The sequence below is a fragment of the Phascolarctos cinereus genome, unplaced genomic scaffold (assembly GCF_003287225.1).
Source record: "Phascolarctos cinereus isolate Bilbo 61053 unplaced genomic scaffold, phaCin_HiC Scaffold_726;HRSCAF=1367, whole genome shotgun sequence".
Taxonomy (NCBI): domain Eukaryota; kingdom Metazoa; phylum Chordata; class Mammalia; order Diprotodontia; family Phascolarctidae; genus Phascolarctos; species Phascolarctos cinereus.
In genome coordinates this window covers 220,396,704-220,418,871 of record NW_027556098.1, presented here as the reverse complement: position 1 = coordinate 220,418,871, position 22,168 = coordinate 220,396,704, and the positions used below count along the sequence as shown (strand labels likewise).

Sequence of the window (22,168 nt, the reverse complement as noted above, 5' to 3'; positions counted from 1 at the left end):
AGGCCTATGCAAAACCATCAGCCTCACTTTCTGCATCTGGGTCCAGTAGATTATATATCGAGAGAGAGAGAGAGAGAGAGAGAGAGAGAGAGAGAGAGAGAGAGAGAGAGAGAGAGAGAGAGAGAGAGAGAGAGAGAGAGATGTCCTTGTCCTTTTCAAGTTAAGGTTTTTCCCAGATTTCAGTTTGTCTGAGGCAACACCCATTCAGTGATTAAGGCTAGGTAAGAAATGAGGCAAAAGATGGCCTCTTTTACCTACTTAAAAAAAAAATCAGTCTGGGAGGGGAAGACCCTCAGGGTTTCTGGCCAGAACAGAAACAATTGCTATTTACACTCACTTTGGAGCCAACAAAACTCAAACAATGACCAACAGAGCTTTGGGTTGGGACCTATGATCAGTGAGATTGGGTTTAAGGCATAGTCAGTAGTTCCATTTGAATCCCAATAGGCTATCAAAGCCTGGTTTTTCCAGAACTCTATTTCAAGAAATTTATATTCCTTTGGGCAGAGCTCCCACATGTAAGTGTATGATTCCCCATGGGGAGGGAAGAAGGAAGGAAGGAAGGAAGGAAGGAAGGAAGGAAGGAAGGAAGGAAGGAAGGAAGGAAGGAAGGAAGGAAGGAAGGAAGGAAGGGAAGAAGGAAGAAGGGAGGAAGGGAGGAAGGGAGGAAGGGAGGAAGGGAGGAAGGGAGGGAGGGAGGAAGGGAGGGAGGGAGGAAGGGAGGGAGGGAGGGAGAGAGGGAGGAATGGAGGGAGGGAGGAAGGAAGGAAGGAAGGAAGAATTGCCTAACTGGAACTGGCCAGTGATTTTCACAGTGTAGGAACTGAAATATGCGTGGAATGAATGAATATTATGTTTATGTAAAATTGGACATTTTGTTCCAAAATGAAATGCTCCTCTTCACAGTGGTATCTAGGGAGAGAACAGCACTATGGGAAGTGGTGTCTGGCCTCTGAACTGCAAGTTGGAGTCCAAATCCATACATTCCCTCATCCCTCTACATTGCCTGCTATAGTGTTCAATTCTTTCCTTTTGGTGTATCCTTCAGAGTTTGCCTTCTGATTTATTTCCTTCCTTCTTTCCTTCCCTGTCCCCAAAGTAGCAATTTAAAGTACAACTAATTGGCAAATTAAGTTGCTTATGACCTAAAAGCCACCTCTACCTACCACACCAGCTTCACCCCCTATCCCCACCCCTGACCCTGGGCTTCCGATTGATAGCAACCAATGCCAGACCAAATCCACCGTATGTATAGCTCTCATCCAGACCCTCAATGTTGGTGCTTCACCAACCTATTTAAGCCATGCTTCCTTGGGCTAGCTCAGGGAACAACGGTCAATCAACTAGATTCAATCAATTGCCCTATGATGCCATTTACCATTTCTGTGACTTCCCAAACCAAAACATCCCTTCTAAGCTACCACTCTCCATTACATGTTATCTTCCCATTAAAATGTAAACTCCTTGTGGGCAGAGACTGTCTTACTTTTTTGTATCTGACTCCCCAATACTTAGCACAGTGTCTGGCATGTAGTAAGTACTTAACAATTTTTTTTTCATTTATTCTCAATGCAAAGTCTATAGGTGTGGCATAGGCCAAGTCCTACCAACCCTAATTCATTCACCTTAGGTTCCCGCTATTTTCCAGTGTATAATGGAGTTTGGTAATGAGTCATATGAGCTTAGCTTCAGGAGGGAATAATTTTAATGATGGATATGAACTCAAATATCTTATGGAATAGGGAAAACTAAGACATACCGCTGTTATACAAACATCCAAAGACCTGCCATCATTGATTTTTACTGAGACACATTGACATTCAATGAAATGGATTTCATGTGTGGAAAAATCCCATCGACTTGTAACTTTGAATGAATGAAAAGTTTAAATTATAGAGTTTCAAAAAAAGAAATAGTTTCATTATCAAGTACTTCCACTAAAACCAGATTAACAAAATGTTACTCAATAGTGGCCCAGTATGATCTACTTTAAATCCAGATTAAAATTATTGCAACTAGCAATAGAGTAGAATGCTGAATTTGGATCTAGATTCAAATCTTGTCTCTGACACTTATTAACTGATGACCCTACTCTAGTCACTTAATCCCTCTGAGCCTCAGGCAACATTTTAAGACACTTCCTTAATTATAAATGGGTTGCAATCTACTTTGGCCAATGAGATCACAGATTCTTGAAGTAATTCAATTAAGTAGCTTATCAATTATTTCTATGATGGATTTTAAGTACCTGAAAGCATTTTATTTCCTCAAATAATTTAAACCTTTCAAAATTTATTATGCTAAGTTATTATTATTATTATATAATTATATTATATATTATATAATTATATTATATATTATATAATTATATAATAATATAATTATTATGATAAGTTTAAATAACTTAGCAAACCATTTGCTTTAGTAAAATATCCTTTGCCTGACCCTTGGGGTGTTTTCCCAAGGAGTTCTTAACTCCTTTTTTCTCTTTACTCTTTCCTTGTAAGCAGTGGCTTCACAAACCTAGACGTTTAGACCTAATCGCTTTTCTAAAATCCGGTGCATCTCCAGTTACCTATAAGAAACCTCTGCCAGGATGTCCCACCATCATCTCAAACTCCCACGTCCAAATCAAGTTTTATGCTCTTTTTCCACAAACATGCTTCTCTGATTTAATTATTTCTGTCCGTGGTGTTGACTTAATTACTCATGTTCGTAATTTCAGTATTGTCTTTGACTAATCTCTTTCCCCCAACTAATTTTTAACTACTTACCAATTCTTGCCACCCAGCCACCCAACTCCTTTTCATTCTCCCTGGCATTATCCTAGTATAGACTTCATCACTCTGTGAAAAACTATGGTCGAGAAGCCTTTTAACAGATCTTTCCAGCTCTGCTCTGTCCTGACTCCAATCTACTTCACTGTGAAGTGGTCAACAGAAATGGAATAGGATTCTACAGCTGCCTATGATAGGGAAGTCATCACTCTTACAGGCTACAAAGCAGCAGCTGGGATGTATCAAAGACCCTTGGTTGTAGAAAGTAGTGGGATAGGCCTGGCAAATTGTTGCTGCTAATGAATAATGACCATTCATACTTGTTGTAGTATTTTAAGAGTTTGCAAAGCACTTTATATATATACACAATTTCATTTGACCCTTACAACAACCATGTGAGGTACGGTGCTGTTATTAACCCCATTTTACAAACGAGACTGAGGCTCTGAGACATTAAATAACTTGCTCAAGGTGATAGCTAATAAGTATCTGAGGCAGGATTTGAACTTTGCTCTCCCTGATGACAAGTCCAGTACTCTGGGAGCTTGGAAGAGTCAGAATGAAATGATGAGGGACAATGTGTGAATGGTATTTATCAGGCCAAGAAGAAAGTGCACGGGAACAGGACCTGGTAGGTGGGTATCTTGGATGGTGGTTATCCTGACTAGGATCTTGTATTATGTTCCTGTAAATGTGTAAAGTGAGAGCAGCCTGCGTGGATCCTGACAATTTGTGAAGCTCATCCCTTCTGGTTGGGGATTCTGGGAGGAAGGGAGTGTAAATGGCAAATTGTCAGAGCAAGTATAAGTACACATTTAGTTTCAGTGCTGATTCCCCACTGAGTACGAGGAGATTTCTCACGGGGGAGTTCTCTACGCTAGTGAAATCAGAGGTCCAGGCCTTATGCCTGTCTTTAAAACCCAACTCAAATGATATTTCCTTATGGACCATGCTGGCTAGGATTTCAGATGCTCAGTATTTGACTGGCACATTGAGTCCTGGATGAGTCCATTTGGAGCTCAGTATGCTCAGAGGACCCAGAGTAGAGGACAGTGATTGTGGAGGATTGCAGAGCACCTGTGTCCTTAACACAATCCATACTTTATAATGCAGCCAGAATAATTTTTCCTTTGCCTAGATTTTGCCACACCAGACCCTTGCTCTGCAAATCTTCTGGCATTCTCTGTGGTCTATTTTGTTCAATTCAGACACCTTTGCTTGACATTCAAGGATCTCAACAATCTCATGCCAACTGCCCTCCTCACATTCTATGGTCCTGTCAAACCTGATGACATTCTGTCCTTCTCCTGATAGCTACTATTTATGTGGCACTTTAAGATTGCAAAGTACTTAACATTTTATCCTCACTACAATCCTGAGAAGTACGCTCTATTGTTATCCCCATTTTACAGATGAGGAAACTGAGGCATATAGAGGTTAAATGACTGGCCCAGGATCTCATAACTCAGGTCTTCCTGTGTACAGCAATCTAGTCACTTGAAATGGATTAGTGTCCCCTAACTGCCTCTTGTCCCAACGTCTTCTCAAAATGCCTTCTTCCCCAAATGTCTCCTACTTTCTACTCCCTCCAAATTCCTGCCAATTCTTTTTTTTTTTTTGGCTAGGCAATGGGGTTCAGTTACTTGCCCAGGATCACACAGCTAATAAGTGTCAAGGTCTGAGGCTGGATTTGGACTCAGATTCTCCTGACTCCAGAGCCAGTGCTGTACTCACTGTTGCCAATTCTTTAAAGACAGACTTTAAGCCACAAGCCATGAAGAGTTCAAGTCTAGCCTCTGACAATAAAAGACTGTCACCCTGGGCGAATCAATACATCTTTCTCAGTGCTCTAGGCATCTCTTTAAGACAAAGTAATTGCAGAGAACTGCCCAATCTGCATTGGTACGAGGAGATTTCTCATGAGGGAGTTCTCTATGCTAGTGAAATCAGAGGTCCAAGCCTTATGCCTGTCTTTAAAACCCTACTCAAATGATATTTCCTTCATAAAACCTTCCTCCTCTAGGCTCACATGGCATTTTGTTAAGTCAACAAGCATTTATTAAGCACTTACATTTTGTTTTGCAACTCTTTAATTCTCTTATGTCATAACTGTATATCTCATCCTAATAAACTATAAACTATAACCAAGGGTCTGTATCTTAGTTATATTAGTATGGAGGTATATGGATATTTAAATCATGTATAAGCAACCTTGATTGAAAATTCCAAATTAATGGATTCTAAGTGAAAAGTTTTACTTTTATTACTGATTAGTAGAATATGACAGAATTTGGCACTCTTAAGGTCTCATGACTTTCTTCTTGTGATGAGTATATGTGGAATGATCTCAGAACATATCATAGTAACTTTTTCCCATTTTGATGTAACATAATTCCATTGTTCAGTGAGAAAGAGTTTCATGAAGGGAAAAACCAAATATGTTTTGGTTAGATCTTAAGAAATCTTCTTTTAGTCCCCTTGTGTGCCAATATTATCCAAATGTAGATACCACTTTCATCTGAGTTACGATCCAGGTATTAGAATCCTAGAATTATAGGATATTAGAGTTGGGAGGGACCTCAGAACTCATCTAATTCCACTGACTCATTTTATAGATGAGAGGCTTGATGATTTGCCAAAGAAGGACACACAACTCATTACTGGCCACTGTTCAAGATAGAAGACCCTGTTATTTCAGACAGAGAGACCCAGTGATTTCCCTTTGTGTCCTCTCTCTGCCTATTAGCCTTACCCAGCTTCACAGGAGTGTACAGTGGAGAAGAGCCAAACTTGGCAAGATCCATTGTAATGACATTTGGTGAATACTCATCTAAAATCCACATTGACTGTCTACTGTGTGATAATGTTTTCAAGTCCAGGGAAAATACCTTTTATGAAAACAAATGAAGGCATCTCCTGTCACTAACAGTTTTGCCGCTGCTATCATCCCTGGAGAGAGTCCAGCTCACCCTATCTTTAATTGCTGAGCCTCTGGGCAGGCATCTCTACTACAGAATGGTCACTTAGGTAGCTGGGGATGCAGAACTGAAGCTGTAACATCTGCTCTGGGGGAATTCTGGCCAGTTTTCTAGCCAGCCAAATGAGATCCAGGGAAAGAGAGTCAGTCTCTTGTCAAATGATGCTTTACACTGAGCTAGGGCTTTATCTGGATTAGGAACCCAGCTCTGAATAGCTCCCAAGGCTTGGCTGGGTTCTCAAACCACACTGCAGTCTCAGTGCACCAAACACATGTCCTGCATGCATTAGTTAACTAGGATGAAAATGGCTCACTTATAAATTGGCTATTTTCTGGATGGGAAAATTAGACCTCGAGTATGAAAACAACATGCAGTTCTTGAAATGTACATGCTAATTAGCCCTGTTAGGGACAACCAGAAACAATCATCTTTAGCAAAGAGGGAAGACAATAGAGGTTGCTGGAGTTGGCTGATGCAGCCTTACTGGACCATTAACAACGAAGAGACTTTGGGTTCTTTCTTTCTACCAGCTGGCTGCTTGCCCCGCTCTTGTGGCACTACAGGAAAAATGCCACCGTCTCAGACTGCGTAAAAAGCTGCACCTTCTACTCTGTTCTATTTAATCGATTGGTATACTGAACTCTGAGATAGGCGAGTCTGCTACCACCAGGAGGCAGTGTGCTCAGTCAGACCCATGGCCAGTGGCTGCAAGCCGGCACTAGCTCTGCCGTGCAGATTTCCTAACCTTGGGCAGATGACAGGGGAAACCATTGAATACTAGTGATAGAAAAAGTCTTCTAAGGCAACTAGATGGCACAGTGGACAACATGCCAGGCCTGGAGTCAGGAAGACTCATCTTCTGAGTTCAAATTCGGCCTTAAACACATACTAGCTGTGTGAGCCTGGACAAGTCACTTAACCCTGTTTGCCTCAGTTTCCTCATCTATAAAATGAGCTGGAGAAGAAAGTGGCACCCCACTCCAGTATCTTTGCCAAGAAACCCCCGAATGGAATCACAAAGGGTCAGATGGGACTGAAACGACTCAGCAACAACAAAAATCCAGACTACTGCTTGCATAGATGAAAAAGATGAAGCTCAGAGAGAGAGGAGGTGGTTTGCCCAAGGTGATGCAATTAGGGAATGGCAGTGTTGGGACTAGAGCTCCCAACCCAGTGTGTGGATTAATGGAAAAAAAAAAGCACTGGATTTGGAGTTAGATGATCAGGGTTCCTATAGAGGTTATTCTTCTTATCATCATCATTGTCATCATTATTTTCACCATCACCATCACCACCATCATCATTCCACCTTAGCTAAGGCACTTTACACCCTTTGGATCTCTGTTTATTCATCTGTAAAATAAGAGGATTGGACTAGATGAATTTGAAGTTTCCTTCTAGCCCTAAGAGTTTAGGATTCATCTCTTTTCATCATACTATACAGTGAGAACTCAGCTAATCAGAACCATCAATAACTGGGTTTTGGTACAATGTAAAGAATACTGCAAGTGGACTTAAAACATGAATTGAACTCTCAGCTCTAAAACTTCTTATCTATGGAGAGACAAACAAGCACAAAGTGTTGAACTCCAAGTAAGAAAGATCTGGGTTCTAATCCTACTGGTGTTATTTACTGGTGGTGTGACCATGGGTAAGTAACAACTTCTCAGAGCCTCAGTATCCACATCTGTAAAATAGGCATAATAATACTTGTGTCTATGTCACACCATTATTATGATTCTCAGATGAGCTAATCTATGTGTCATAGGAGTGCTTTTGACATTAATGATTCCATTCTGATGAGACCGTACGGGTCAAGCCCATAGGTAGTAAACAGCTATGTTGTACAGATAACAGAAAAATTAATTGAAAAACTTGAAGTGCTACAATAATTTCAATTGTATATTATATGGCATGACTGGGTAAACAACAATGTCTCTGACTCTGTCTGTAAAATGGGGAACATAACATATACTATTTATCTCTCGGGGTTGTTACAAGAAAAGTATTTTTTAATTCTAAAGCAATAATATAAATGTGTATATATGTATATATGATGTACATATAAATAACATAAATATAAATTTTGAAATCTGCTCTATTTCAGAAAATGTCCTTGAGAGAATAAAGATTCAGATGAACCTCCTATCCCACCTACTACTGATTCTATATCAGGTGTTCTTTACATAAAACTTTTTTAAAAAAGCTAAATTTCAATATAATTAGTTTCCTGTGTGATCCTATGTACTATATTTTACATATTTAAAGTATTCTTCTGAGAAGGGGCCTATAGGCTTCACCAGACTATCAAAGAGGCCTATGACATTAAAAAGGTGAAGAATTCCCAAAATAATATTGTCCAATGCAGACTGATTTTCAGAGACTCTGCAAAGATCCTAAAGCACCAGAGAAAGATTCAGTTACATTCCCCGTACCATCTTCCTAGGATGATAAAGGAAACTTTTTAGAAAGGACTTATTTTAGAAAGATATTTAACAAAAAGTACCATGGAAATTAAAGGGTTCTAAACCCTCAGTTGACCAGAGAATCAAATTAAAGCCTCTCTTTCCCTGAGGATTCCAATTATGCTTTTTTGTTAGTTGTAAATAATGCTTCTCAGTGTATGAATAAATAACCAATGTATTGGGAAGACTAAATTCTGTAAAAGATGAGGGCATATGGCCTTCCAAAGAAATAAAAGAGAGATAGGATTTACATGTACACAAATACTTATAGTAGTTCTTTTTGAGGTAGCCAAGAATTGTGAAATAAGGACATATCCTCCTTTTTGGGAATGGAAATGGTTGAACAAGTTGTGACATATGAATATGTCATAAGAAAAGATGGACAATTTCAGAAGAAACTGAGAAGGTCTCTATGAACTAAGGCAAAGCAAAGTGAGCAGAAGTAGTAGAAAAATTTACACAATGAAAATAGCATTATAGCGGAAAACTTTCCAAGACTATAATATGCTGATCAACACAATGATAAACCATGAGGCCAAGTGTGCCTTCTCACAGGTGATGATTCTAAAATGCAGAATGTAACCTTTTTTTTTAACATGTCTAATGTGGAAATTTGTAGCTACATAGCTAGAAATTTATTTTTCTTTCTTTTTTTCCTTCCTTTCTTTCTTTCTTTTTTTAAAAATCTGCTCAGTGGGGTAAAGAGGTGTCTTGGAAGGGACAGAGACAGGTTTATAAAAGCACTAAACAAATTAATAAAAACCAAGGCTGACATCTTGATGACTGAATTAGGAGAGTGTGCAAACATCCAGGATAACCTATCTTCCTTCTTTTAACCATGTTGCACTTACTTCATTGGTAATTTCAGCAGAGAGAGCAAGGGTAAAAGTTTGATGGAAGAAAAGATGGAAACAATTGGCTAAATGAAAACTAGAATTATTTTTGTATTTCATTTATCCAGGATCTCTCAGTTCTAGCCCACATTACCACACTTCCCATTTATCGCCTGCACATATTCAGGTTAGACCTGAGTGTTAGCTGTAGGCACAAAAATTATTCAAAATGTGAATACCAAGTTATATTCTGCACTTTTACCATTCTACAAGGAAGGAAATTGCCTCCATTGGATACTAATGACATTGTACTCTCTAGACTGTCTGCCTTATTTTCTGGTCTGATTGCTTTGTAGGCAAATTGTCTTTTGCCACTATTTAAATTGCTTTCCTGATATCTTTTATACAGACCTTCTGATTCTATGAATGTAATGTAAGCCCAAATGAGAGAGCTCTGCTTTGCCTTTTTATATTCTCAGTGAGAAAAAAATATTCTCCTTATTGAGAAAAAATATATAGCTCACAACCAGCAAGGAAGAAGAAGGCACAGCTAGCAATTTCCTGAGGCTCTTTTTGCTGGTAGAGGAAGAGTGCTTCTAATGATACAGAAACAAAGAGACTGGAGGGCAGTATAAAAATGTACAATGTCTTACCCCAATAATCTGGCTGAATAAAAGAGCATAGAGGGGATTGACTGCACCATTCAGAGCTGCTCCAAAGGAACCTGCCAGCATGTAAGGCCATTCTGGAATGTTGTACTTCAAAATCCTCGTAACTGGTGCAGGCTCAACTTTTTCTTCAGAAGGATGATCCTTAAGGTGGGAAAACATTATAGTCATTATTAAATCAGGTGGGCACTTGCAAATGTCATAGGCTATATATACTTAGGAGTTATTGCTGGCTAAGACCTGTAACAAGCAGAAATGATTACTAAGCTTATTAAACATGGTTATACTTACATATGTTTTTCAAAATAGTATTTTATTTTTCTAATTACATGTAAAAACAATATTTAATATTCTTTTTAAAAAATTTGAGTTCCAAACTTTCTCCTTCTCTCTCTTAAACAGTAAGTAATTTGATATAGGTTATATATATATGTGTATGTATGTATATATATGTATGTATGTATGTATGTATGTATGTATATGTATACACAGCTGTATGTATGTGTATACACACACACACATACACACATATATATACAATCATGTAAAACATATTTCCATATTAGTTATGTTGTGAAAGAAGAAACAGACCAAAAGGAAAAAACCATGAAAACAATAAAGAAAATGAAAATAGTATGCTTTGATCTGCATTCAGATTACATCAGTTCTTTCTCTGGATGTGGATATCATTTTTCAACATGAGTCTTTTCAGTTTGTCTTGGATCATTTTATTGCTGAGAATAGCTAAGTCATTCACAGTTAATCATTGTACAATGTTTCTTTTATTGTATACAATGTTCTCCTGGTTCTGTTCACTTCACTTTATATTGGTTCAGGTAAGTCTTTCCAGGCTTTTCTGAAATCCACCTGTTGGTCATTTCTTACAACACAGTAGTATCCCATTACATTCAAATACCATAACTTGTTCAGCCATTCCCCACTTGATGGGCATTCCCTTAATTTCCAAATCTTTGCTACAACAAAAAGAGCTGCTATAAATATTTTTGTTCATGTAGGTCCTTTTCCCTTTTTAAAGATCTCTTTGGGATACAGACCTAGTAGTGCTATTGCTGGGTCAAAGGATATGCACAGTTTGTGTTCCAAATTGCTCTCCAGAATGGTTGGACCAGTTCACAACTTCACCAACAGTGCATCAGTGTCCCAATTTTCCCACATCCTCTCCAATGCTTATTTTCCTTTTCTGTCATATTATCCAATCTGATAGATGTGAGATGGTACCTCAGAGGTGTTTTAATTTGCTTTTCTCTAATAAATAGTGATTTAGAGCATTTTTTATATGACTACAGATAGCTTTGATTTCTTATATTATAGTAGAAGCAATATAAATGTTATAGCACTTTTGAGTGGCTTCATCAGTAATTACCTAATCAATAACAAATTTCTTTTTAAGCCCCTAGGACTTTTAAGCACATCCGTTTTGTTCTTCAACCAATGTTATTTTTCTGTTAAGGATTTTATAAGCTTTTAGTAACTCAATCTGTGAATTACTTGAATAAAGTACAACACATATAATTGGTCAGCAATGTTCTCATCTTTTAGCACTAGATGTCTTTCTTATCTTTTATCAGAATATGTGTGATACCTTCTGTTAAGAAAAGTGGAATCAGGTTTTTATCTAAGAGTAAGCTTGTAAAATTCTTTCTAGCAATTCATGTATCATTGTGAAATGTGCAAGCCAATAATTATGGATCTTCTCCAAACCCAATATTTTCAAGTTTTATAGAGAACCTAGAGCTTCAATCACATCCTTTTACTTAGTGGTTCATTATAGTAATGGTACACAAACTTTCTGGTTTATGTTTGATCCAATTTGTGTTTTTGCTGTGTTGGACTTCTTATGACTATCTAGCCTTTCCCTCTCCTTGTCTCCCATTGGCATCATCTGAAAAGATTAATAAGGGAAATACATCCAACTGGGAGCAGAGAGAGAAATACCAAGGACAAAAATGGACAAACATAAACACAGATAGGTACAACAGGATACCCACCAGAGCAAACAAACAATTTCAGGGAATGTGACCTCTCTGTGGTGGAGAGAATGCTAGCTATGGACTCTAGGAAAGCACCAATCTCAGAGCTTTAATAGGGAGCCACACCTGAGGAAAACATAATGAGCATTCCACAAAGGGAGAAAAGAACTCTTGTTGCCTTGCAAGGTACCTTCTTGACACAAATATTCCTTACATTTGTGCCTCACTATCTTTGTGCTTTAAGTGAACACATTCTTCCTAGGGACTTTTGTGCATGCAGGAGAAAAGTATACCTCACCTTTGAGCAGAATGTTTTGTACCAATTGTTGTTGTTGTTGTTGTTGTTTTTACTATATCTATTTAGTAACTATCTTTTGCTAAAAGCTTATTGAGGGCATTAATTGATTATCCATAGGGATCACACTGGTAGGGACCCATGAAAGACTTGGCCTCTCAGGGTTACCCTGACAACATTGAGAGAATAATAACAACCACCTTCTTAGGGTGGCACTTGGCCTACCAACCTACATGCAAACTGGTAAGTGGCTCCAGAGAGGGGCTATGCTTTCTTTCAGTTATTATGAGAGAACGTATTCTCCTATATACATCCAGGAGAATTCATCACGGCTATAGCAAACACCAGCTTTTCTGAATTAATCTGGTTTGGTATAGTTGACCTACTAGTTGGATTTATGCTATCAAATTGCGAAGGAGCTTTTCAAAATTCTGTATTCTTATTTCCTCTGTACTGTAATTTGAGATGTTGATATTCTTTTTGTTGCTTGTTTCATTATTAGATAGAATTTCTGGAGATTATGTTAAGTGGAGATTTTTAATGAACTGAGATTCTTCAACTTTCTCTCTTCTGATTTTAATAGTAACTCAATTTCAGCTCTCATTTCATCTAACCTGTATTTGGGGAAGAAGTTATTTCTTGCAATTGCCCTAATTTGTCTTTAATGTATTGCTGTGACCTGGAGCTATTGTAAAAAACAAACAAACCTAACAAACCTAAGATCTGTTTCTAATTTTTTCAACATACTTATTAGAGAATGGGGCAACTATGTAATACAGTGGGTAGAGCACTGGGTTTAGAAACAAGAACACTCATCTTCATAAGTTCAAATCTGGCCTCAGACACTGTGTGACCTGGGGTATCTCGCTGAACCCTAATTACCTCAGTTTGCTCATCTGTAAAATGAGTGGGAGAAGGACATGGCAAACCACTCCAGTATCTTCGCCAAGAAAACCCCAAACAGGGTCACAAAGAGTTGGACACTACTAAAACAACTGAACTAGAGAATAATGAAAGCATTTGTAGCCAGTAGTTTATCTACCACTCCCACCCCATCCCACATTGTGGGCTATTCCTTTGACTTTTAGTCACAGTTGCATCACACTGATTGGGTATCAACAAAGCGCAATTCATCAGCTTTTCAGGCTTCATAGCCACTGCATCTGTCACCATTGTACATTATTCTAACTGGCGTTGTCCTGCTTTGCCATCTGCTATCTCCCTCTAGTCCTCCACCTCTAATTATAGCATAGAACTGAAGCATTTTTACTATTGTTGTACACCCTTAACAATGATTTATATTCCATGTTCCTATTTAAGAATGTAGATGAATGGAATGCCTTAATTTTCTATCTTTCTAAAAAAAAAGAATCTAAAATAACTAAACTCAGTTTCTTTTTACTAATATGATTTAATTTTTTTTTTCTTTAGCATCAGTGGCCTTCAGTAGACTACGAGAAGGGCATTTATCCCCATAGTTGACAGTCAGGTGGTCTTGACTATCTCTTTTTTTCTAGAAACAAATTCTGATTTTATTTTAAAGCTTTAGATATTTCTACATACAAATGGATAAGGACCTCATTTGCCATGGACAAATATAATGCAATTGATCTTATTCTTTTTAACTTTCCTATTAGTGTCAAAAGATACCATTATATTCACAACTTAGGTGGTATCCTTGATTTTTCAGTCTCTCACTTCACATATCCAGTTAGTTACAGTGCTCTCCTTTCTACCTTCACAACATCTGTCATAGACACCTCTTCTCCTCTGACATTGTCACCACCTCATTCCTGGATTTTCAATGGTCTGCAAGTTTTGACCCCCTGCCTCAAGTCTCTGCCTACTCTACTCCCCTCTATTAGACTGATCTTCCTAAAGTACAGGTCTAACCATGGGTCTTGACTATACCTTGAGGCTCTACTATGAACTCTATAGACTTAAAAAATAAAGGATTTTGTTTTCTTCTTTTTGAATGGGCCAACTGCTTAAAAAGTTAATTGGAAAAACCATTAAAAAGGCAAAAATTGGAACTGGATTGTCTTTAAAATTTGTGTTCTGACTCTGGTCAGAGGTTAATATCTTTCTCCTCTCAATAATTTTTTGAATGAGACTCAATAAAATGCAGTCATTCAGTGATTGTCAATGGGAGTGTCATAATGACTGTAAAAGAATCCAGAACTGAAAGATATATAATATCTAGAATGAGTAACACCATATGGTTCTCATAAACATTTTCTATGACTCATCTTTTTTATAAGAAAACTGAGATCTATAATCATATTCAAACCTTCTTAGAAGTTGAATAATCTTCTATTTGTAAAATGACTCTGCATTAAGATAAAAGAGGACCTTTCCACTCCTTCTTGCTCCATCTTTTGTTTGTAAACCACACTGTAATTCACTCCCTTTCTCATAATGGGTCACAAATGTTCACAATTACTCAAGGCAAGTTTCTAAATTCCTGTAACCAAAACAGAATCTGAGATTTTGTTAAAAGAAAAAATGCTAAATGCACGGTTATCTTACTAAACACAAAGTCATGAATTCTGTTGGTACTTAAAATTGTAATATTTTATTGTTTCTTTTCTAACTTGCCTTTATAAAATATTATAGAAAATCTTTGCTCTCATGATAGAGGAAGCTTATGAGCTTAAGTAAGCTTAAACAATGTCTATGAAGCCCAGTATTTGCTGTATTACAAAGACAGACATTTATGCATATGTGTAGATTCTTTTCTTGTATCTTTAGTTTTTTGTGCTGTGACTTTTGTGCTTTATCATTTGTTTCAAATTTCTCCCAAAACCTAGAAAACTGTGTGTTTAAAGAAAGAAAGCTCACCATGAAACAGAACCAAGGTTGCAGAGTTGGAAGGAGTCTTAGGCACTGCATTCAACCCCTTATTTTACAGATTAGGAAACAGAGTCCTAGAGAGATTAAATGATTTGCCCAGGGTCACAGAGCTAGGAAGGATTTGAACTCAGGTCTTCCTGAATCCGAATTCAGTGCCCTCTCCAGTATAGTGTTCTGTAAATGACTTTAATTCAGATCCCATTCATTTAGAATGTGTTTTCATTTGGACAGGGTTCCAGGGGTGGGGAAACTGGGGCCTTCTAGGTCCTTGGGTGTGGCTTTTTGATTGAGTCTAAGTTTTACAGAACAAATCCTTTTATTAAGAGGATTTGTTCTGTGAAGTTTGGATTCAGTCAAAGGGCCCCACTTGAGGACCTAGAGGGCCACATGTGGCCTCGAGGCAGCAGGTTCCCCATGCCTGGTAGACTCAAGCATACCTTTGTTTAGCAAAGCCTTTCTTTGTAATTATGGGAATTATGTGGAGAAGTAGTGCAAATGTTTGTAAACCTGACTGCAGGGGGATATTTTAAACCATAAGAGAAAAAGGATGTTTTCTGTCATCCTCAAGTATTTTAGAAGCACAATTATGTGTCAGTAATTAATTTACTAATTATAAGCAATCCTTATTGATTCATTAATGTCCCCTACAAACCTCTATTACACAATGTTTTATTCACCTAGTTTTCATTACTGTTAAGTACTTAAAAACAGTGAGAATTCTGACATGTTATCACTTGAGCATAACTTACCCCCAATTAATCTGAGTTAGAACAATTTATTGTAGAAACCCCCAATCAATCCATATGCTTAGGTTTAAATGGCATCTGAATGATATGGATTATATTTATCCTTAATTTTCCCCATGCATAGTTATGTCTGACCTTGTTGTCTTCTTCATAAGAAGATATATTGTCTAAAGCAGGTAACGGGGGCTGCTGCATTATATTAGAAAGTTGAGACTTGGAACGCTGGCGGAGGGAAGCTCTGAAAACAGAAAGATGAAAGAGAGGTAAGTGATCCAGACAGGTTGGAATGAGCTCCCCTTCTACTCAGGTTTACACCACAAGCATGAATTGAAAAAAATAATAATCAACAAAACTTTTAATCCAGCATTAGTAACAAAGGGCTTCCTGGCAAGATTAGTGATAAAGCTGGGAATTAAGTGATCACTCCAAGATGCAGGCATTCATTTGAATAGTCAGAGGGGCAGAAGTGACCTGCTAGCTGATTGCTGAAAGGAGAATCATAAATGGTTAATGCTGGGAGAGACCTTGGTTTGCTGCTCTCTTCTTTCTAAAAAATGGAGGCCAGAGAGTGGAGCTACTGCCTAAAAGTAGCATAGCCTTTGTGGTGAGAGGCTGATATGTATACAATCGGCACATTCCCACTCCTCCCCACCACCACCTCCAAGACAAAGCTATTCTTGTCTTCCTCGTACACCTCCATTCAGTCTGCATGCTGCCCTTTCATGGTGACTTCTTATACATTTCAAGGCTTCCTTTGATTCCCTGTAGTGGAAAACTTGCTGAATTTAGATGCCCAAGACCTAGAAATCAATGTGTCAACTTGAGACAATTCCCCAGAGCTTCAGTTTCCTCATCTGTCAAATGGGGATAATACATAAACCACTTATTCCACATGATTATTACGAAGCAAATACTTTATGAACCTTGAACCAGGGTGATTTTTTTTTAAATTGTCAATGTTCTCTTCATTTATTGTAACCTAGAGCTCTAATCTGCTTTAGGACCTCAAATGACAGAGACCATTTTTGGATCTGACTGATGGGTTTATAAATAGCATATGAACAGCTGGTAGAATACTTGTACACACACACACTCTCAGCTACCAGGAGACATGATATCCTCAATTTTCTTCATAGGATTATAGATTTAGAGCTGGAAGGGGCCCTAGAGGTCACTTATTTCAACCCCCTCATTTTACTGATAAGGAAAATGAAACCCAGAGATTTTATCTGAATAGCCCAAGGTCCTCTAACAGATTTAGGGGTACAGCCAGGTTTCAAACTCAAATGTTCTGACTAAACCCAGCTTACTTTCTACTAACTAAAATGCCTTCATATACATTTTGAGAAGTGAAATCAGCTCTCCCCAGAACTGAAGACTGAATCAGAGTGGGCCTAGGAGCTTGGAGCAAGCATTTTCTTATACTCAAGAGGACAAAGGGAGATAATAGGGTTTGGTTTTTTGTTATTTATTTATTTATTTATTTATTCTTTTTTTTTTTTTTACAAATCTAGGTTAAGCAGACCCCCCCAAGAGCTTTTAAATATACCTACCATTTGTAGATCCTACAAGGATAAACACAGAGGTAGGTAAAATTACACCTACAGGGGTAGGTATCAGGGGTTGCACCTACGGATTAATTTATTAGTCATTCTAGATATTTCTTTGCACATGATTCCCTTCTTCCCTTAAGGGAAAAAGGCATACATGGTCCAACCAGATCGCATCACCTGATTTCCTCTGTATAAATATGTTCATGGGTGTGATACAGGGAGGGTACAGGGCAACATTGTGCAGGTTCTACGTACCAAACACAAGGATCACCTTGTGAATATTTTAGTAAAATTGAACCAAGGACATTATCTTTTCATACATATTCACTCAGCTATTGGAGCAGTCCAAAAACAGTTGGGATCAAAGAAGGGACACAAAGTTGGTCCAGCCCACAGATGTTCTTCCCTATTGGTCTGTCATGATGCTAAGCTCACCCCCCCATGTATTCTTAGATTCCCTAGCATCAGAGTCCCTTCTTTAGATTAGGTAACATAGGTAGAATCATTTTTTCCAGAACGAAGAAGTGACATACAAGACAGGTAGGTTTCAACCTGGGGAAGGTAGAAGATACACCAGTGGGGGGTGGTGGCAGCAGCAGTAGGATGCTAGATTAGAAACAGGAAGACCAATTAAAAGGCTGTTGCAATGGAGCAGGTAAGTGGTGATAAGGGCCTGAACTAAGGGTAGAGGCTATGTGAGTAGAGAGGAGAAGATGAACATAGAAGTGGTAGTCAAAGATAGAATTGACAATGTTCCTTTCCTTAGAAGTTTGTAATGGCTCCTGCCAAGTGGTGTCATTGTGAGCTCTGAGGACCCTTCTTAAATGTACGAGTGCTTTATTTGTTTGCAGAACACTAATTTCAGGTGACATGATAAAATTCACGTACCTAAGATTCTACTAAGGAGGAACTGAAATACTGCAGAGATGAGTCCAATCTTTCAGCACAAAATTTTTCATAAGAGGCAGGGTGACACACTGGAAAGGGAACTGGCCTTTGAGTCAGAGGATCTGGGTGCAAATCCTGTATTTGACACTACTTATGTGACCTTAGGAAGGTCACTTAACCTCCTTAAGAGCCTCAGTTTCTTCTTTCTTCATCTGTAAAATGAAAAGTTGGGACAACCCCTAAGGTCTCTTTCAGCTACCAGTTTAGGCCTCCTCACTCATTCCAGTTAATCTTTTCTGCCAAAGAGTAACGGTTTCTTCACTATGTGTACATCTCTCTGTCAGTATCTCTTCATGGTCATTGAAAAAGTTGTTGTTTTTAGAATTCATCAAATAAAAAAGGTATGTTCTAGAATATGACTAATTGATACAAATGGTAAACATTAAGCAGACACATTAGAATATTTATTGTGACTTTAATCTGAAAAACTCAAACCAGTATCTAAAAATTTGTTTAAAAAAATCCCACTTCCTCATTTCTATCACCCTAGACCAGTCTTGGTCCTAGACCACTTTTGCTATTTCCTTTTCTGAACGCTTCACCTGGGAGTGAAAATAACATCCAGATTATTTTCTTTGTTAGAAAAGATAGGCTATTATCTTCATCACACTTATGATTTTTAATCTCCATTGGTAAGCAACATGGCTGAGTCAGGGAGTCAGACTCAGAGATAGGAAGATGACTTCCAGTCTTGTCTCTAGAACCTAATGACTGTGACCCCGACAAATCAAGTGGTCCTCAGTGCCCCAGTGACTCTTTATTAAGGAAATCAGTTGCACAAGAGATGCTGATCTGCATTGTTAAGGGGAGTCCCCTCACCAATGACATGAAAGGTCTAGAGGACTATTCCATTGAAATCAAAAACATGTGCACATAACCATAAGATTACTGGTTGCTGTTCAGTCATGTCCAACTCTTTGCGACACCATTTGGGGTTTTCTTGGTAAAGGTACCAGAGTTGTTTGCCATTTCCTTCTCCAGCTCATTTTACAGGTGAAGAAACTGAGGCAAACAGGGTTAAGTGATTTGCCCAGTGTCACCTAGCTAGTAAGTGTCTGAGGCTGGACTTTAAACCCAGATCTTCCTGACCCCAGGCCTGACACTCTATCCACTGCACCACCTAAGACATAAGGTCAAAAGACCTGACTCTGGGTACAACACTTAACTTGAGTTTCAGTTTCTCCATCTGAAAACATGGAGCCAATAATATTTGCTCTATCTTAGAGGGCTGTTATGATGAGAACATTTTGTAATATCATATAAATGCTTTTCACATATGAGTTCTCCAGAAAGTGAGAAGCAAGCCATGTGTTTGATGAGCAAGGAATGGCTGAACAAATTATAGCACATTATTATAACAAAAATTATTGTACCATAAGAAAGGACACATATGAAGGATACAGATGATAGGGTGCTCAGGCCTCAGCTCTAAGGTCATATCTCTGAAAGCCTCCCAATTTCTCAGTAGGCCCCTGTCCTGTGAGAAAATTTACTCTCATGGCAGAAAACATTCTCTTATCAGAACTGACAGAGGAGTGCCTGGCCTAAGGATTTTTGTCCCTGTCTTCCTCTTGCCAGATCCCCAAGGTCCATGCCTCTGACAACTTCCTCGACATCTGGTATACTCCCTACATTTTCCCATCCATAGCTCCCAAGGACACCCCACCCCTTAGATTACCTAATTAATATCCCTGGCATTCTTTTCCCATGCCCTTTTCCCATATAAACCCCAGCACCATCTTCAGTCTCTCACAGGTTTCCGTAAGGGACCCTTGCCCCCTTTTGCTAAAGTGTAACAATAAACCCTTTGCCAGTTGATTAAGAGAAGGCTTGAGTGTATAATTCATTCCAGGCAACTCTGCCTTGGCATTCTCATGTCCCAACACTCCAAAACCTCATCACAAAGAAATGCAGGAAGACTTAAATGAAATGATGCAGAGCAAAGAAAGCAGAATTAGGACAACAATGTTCAGGATCTTCTAAAAGTCTTAGTGCAGTTTTAAACAATTAAAGATATTAAAACTTTAAACCACACTAAGAATTTTGGGACACCATATACACACTAACTACAATTTTTTTTTAAGGCCAACATCTAAAAAATGCAGAAATAAAGAGAAATCAGAAGAGGATATAGCAGTAAGGATTTTTTGTTATTGTATTAAAGTTAATATATATAGTTAAAAACAAAATCGTAAGTAATTTGTAATTTATAGATTATCTATGAAATTTCATTTTGTTTGAATGATTTTGTTGATTGTTGCTAAGTTTAAGATAAAACATAAGCTATCATTATCAAAGCTTTAACATAATGGTTTTGACACTCAGAATTTTTTATGACTTTCACTATTCAGAGTCCTTCAAGTTAAGTGAATGTTTTGTGGGAAGGTGACTTTTTTCTTAAAAGATGTATCTTCAAAATGAAAAAAAAGAAAGAAAATTTTGCTACAAAGAAAAGCAACCATGTTCAGAATGCTGAGTGAGTTGGTATTTGAATTCAGTTTTAAGGAGAATAATTTTATCAGAACCTCTTGAAACTTTTCATTAAACAATTAACAACTGAAATGAGACAGTCCTATAAGTGAGCATCTTCTCAGGGCACAGACTTTAATTAAATGTCCTAGAAATAGTGCAGACAATGGTAGAGACATGCCCTGATATTTCACTAATTGTTCTATTAGACTCCAATCTTAACTCAAAAGAAAACCCTTAGAGACAGTATATTGATAACAAATATAGTTTGACTGAATTGTTTATATACACATCTTTATTCTTATGTGAGCAATTTGATTTAAACTTCAAATTAAAGTTCAAGATTAAAGTTTAGCATTTTCCCAGTAAAAACACAGAGCTATACCATTAGGGTGAACAGCCGTATTTATTAACCAAGAAAATAATGAGTTGCTCAACAGATCTTTGGAAACCCTACCTTGACTGCCCCACAAAATACATTGCTCATTTAATTCAGTAAAAAAAACAGTGTAGGATGTCTGGTGGGTTACTCTGGCAACAGACTTTTTTAAAAAATTATTTGTGTTTGTCAGAGCATGGTGCTAATAAAGAAAAATTCATGGGTTTGATTTGCAAGATAAAATTACATAACAATTGGTTTTGGGGAACAAATAGCTAAAAACAATCACTTTTCCATTTATCAGCTTTCTAGGCTCAACAAACAATTCTTTGATCAGTTATCACATCCCTCTGCCTTGCTCCTCCACATGATCAAGAATATTTTATCTCTTGCCTCTTAGAACACCTAGCTCCCTTTAAGGCTGAGCTCAAGTGGAGCTTCTTACTAGGAACTCTTCCTAATCCTCTCAGTTATTAGTTCTCTTTCACACATCCCCAAAATACGAATTACTTTGTATTTACTTATCAATATATACATTATTTCCTGCCCTCCACCCTCCCCATCCCCATCCCCATAGAGGCTCCTTGAGAACAGAGATTGTTTCATTTCTATCATTGTGTCTCAGGAGCCCGGCACAGTGCCTGGTAAGTTTATTGTAAGTGTTTGAGGAACACTTTTTGAATTGCACTGTCAGAGAAGCCTTCAATTAGATTGAAAAGGAAGCCAGCATAGACACAATCCATTTATTTGCTATTTATTGATGGGTGCTGTGACATATATACATTCAAGATCCTTCTTTAAATTCTGTTCACTGATACGTGACCTTCGGAAATATACTAGTGGAGAACACAGTTTTAGAAGAACATGGAGAAGTTTTGAAAACTGTAAATTGCACTGTGTGCTTCAGGCTTACCGCAGACTGTCCCGATAACTCCCCCTTTGGAAGGTCTGCTTCCTCTCAAGTTTGGAATCTTCAGGCACATCATCTCCTGTACAAGATAGCACGAACAATCTTTCAGCACATGGTGAAAACAGAATAGATGATGAGGAGAACCACTTATTTTGATGTCAAAAATGGCAACTGCAATATATATGTTTGTTCGTCATAGATAATACTTATTACCACCATTGTGAAAAACAAGGCTTGTCACCTATATAGCACCACTGAGCTAAAAATGTCCAAATCCTTGGCATTTAGTCAATGAAGTTCTAT

At 38.0% G+C, this 22,168-nt stretch overlaps 1 protein-coding gene across 1 annotated transcript in view; it reads right to left on the bottom strand.

The window, feature by feature from the left end:
• ABCB11 (ATP binding cassette subfamily B member 11) overlaps positions 1-22,168 on the bottom strand; it is a 113,674-nt gene that overhangs the window by 23,551 nt on the left and 67,955 nt on the right. Inside the window, 3 exon segments of the mRNA XM_020990912.2 lie at positions 9,707-9,865; positions 15,742-15,844; positions 21,869-21,944. Coding sequence (XP_020846571.1) covers positions 9,707-9,865; positions 15,742-15,844; positions 21,869-21,944 — 338 coding nt within the window.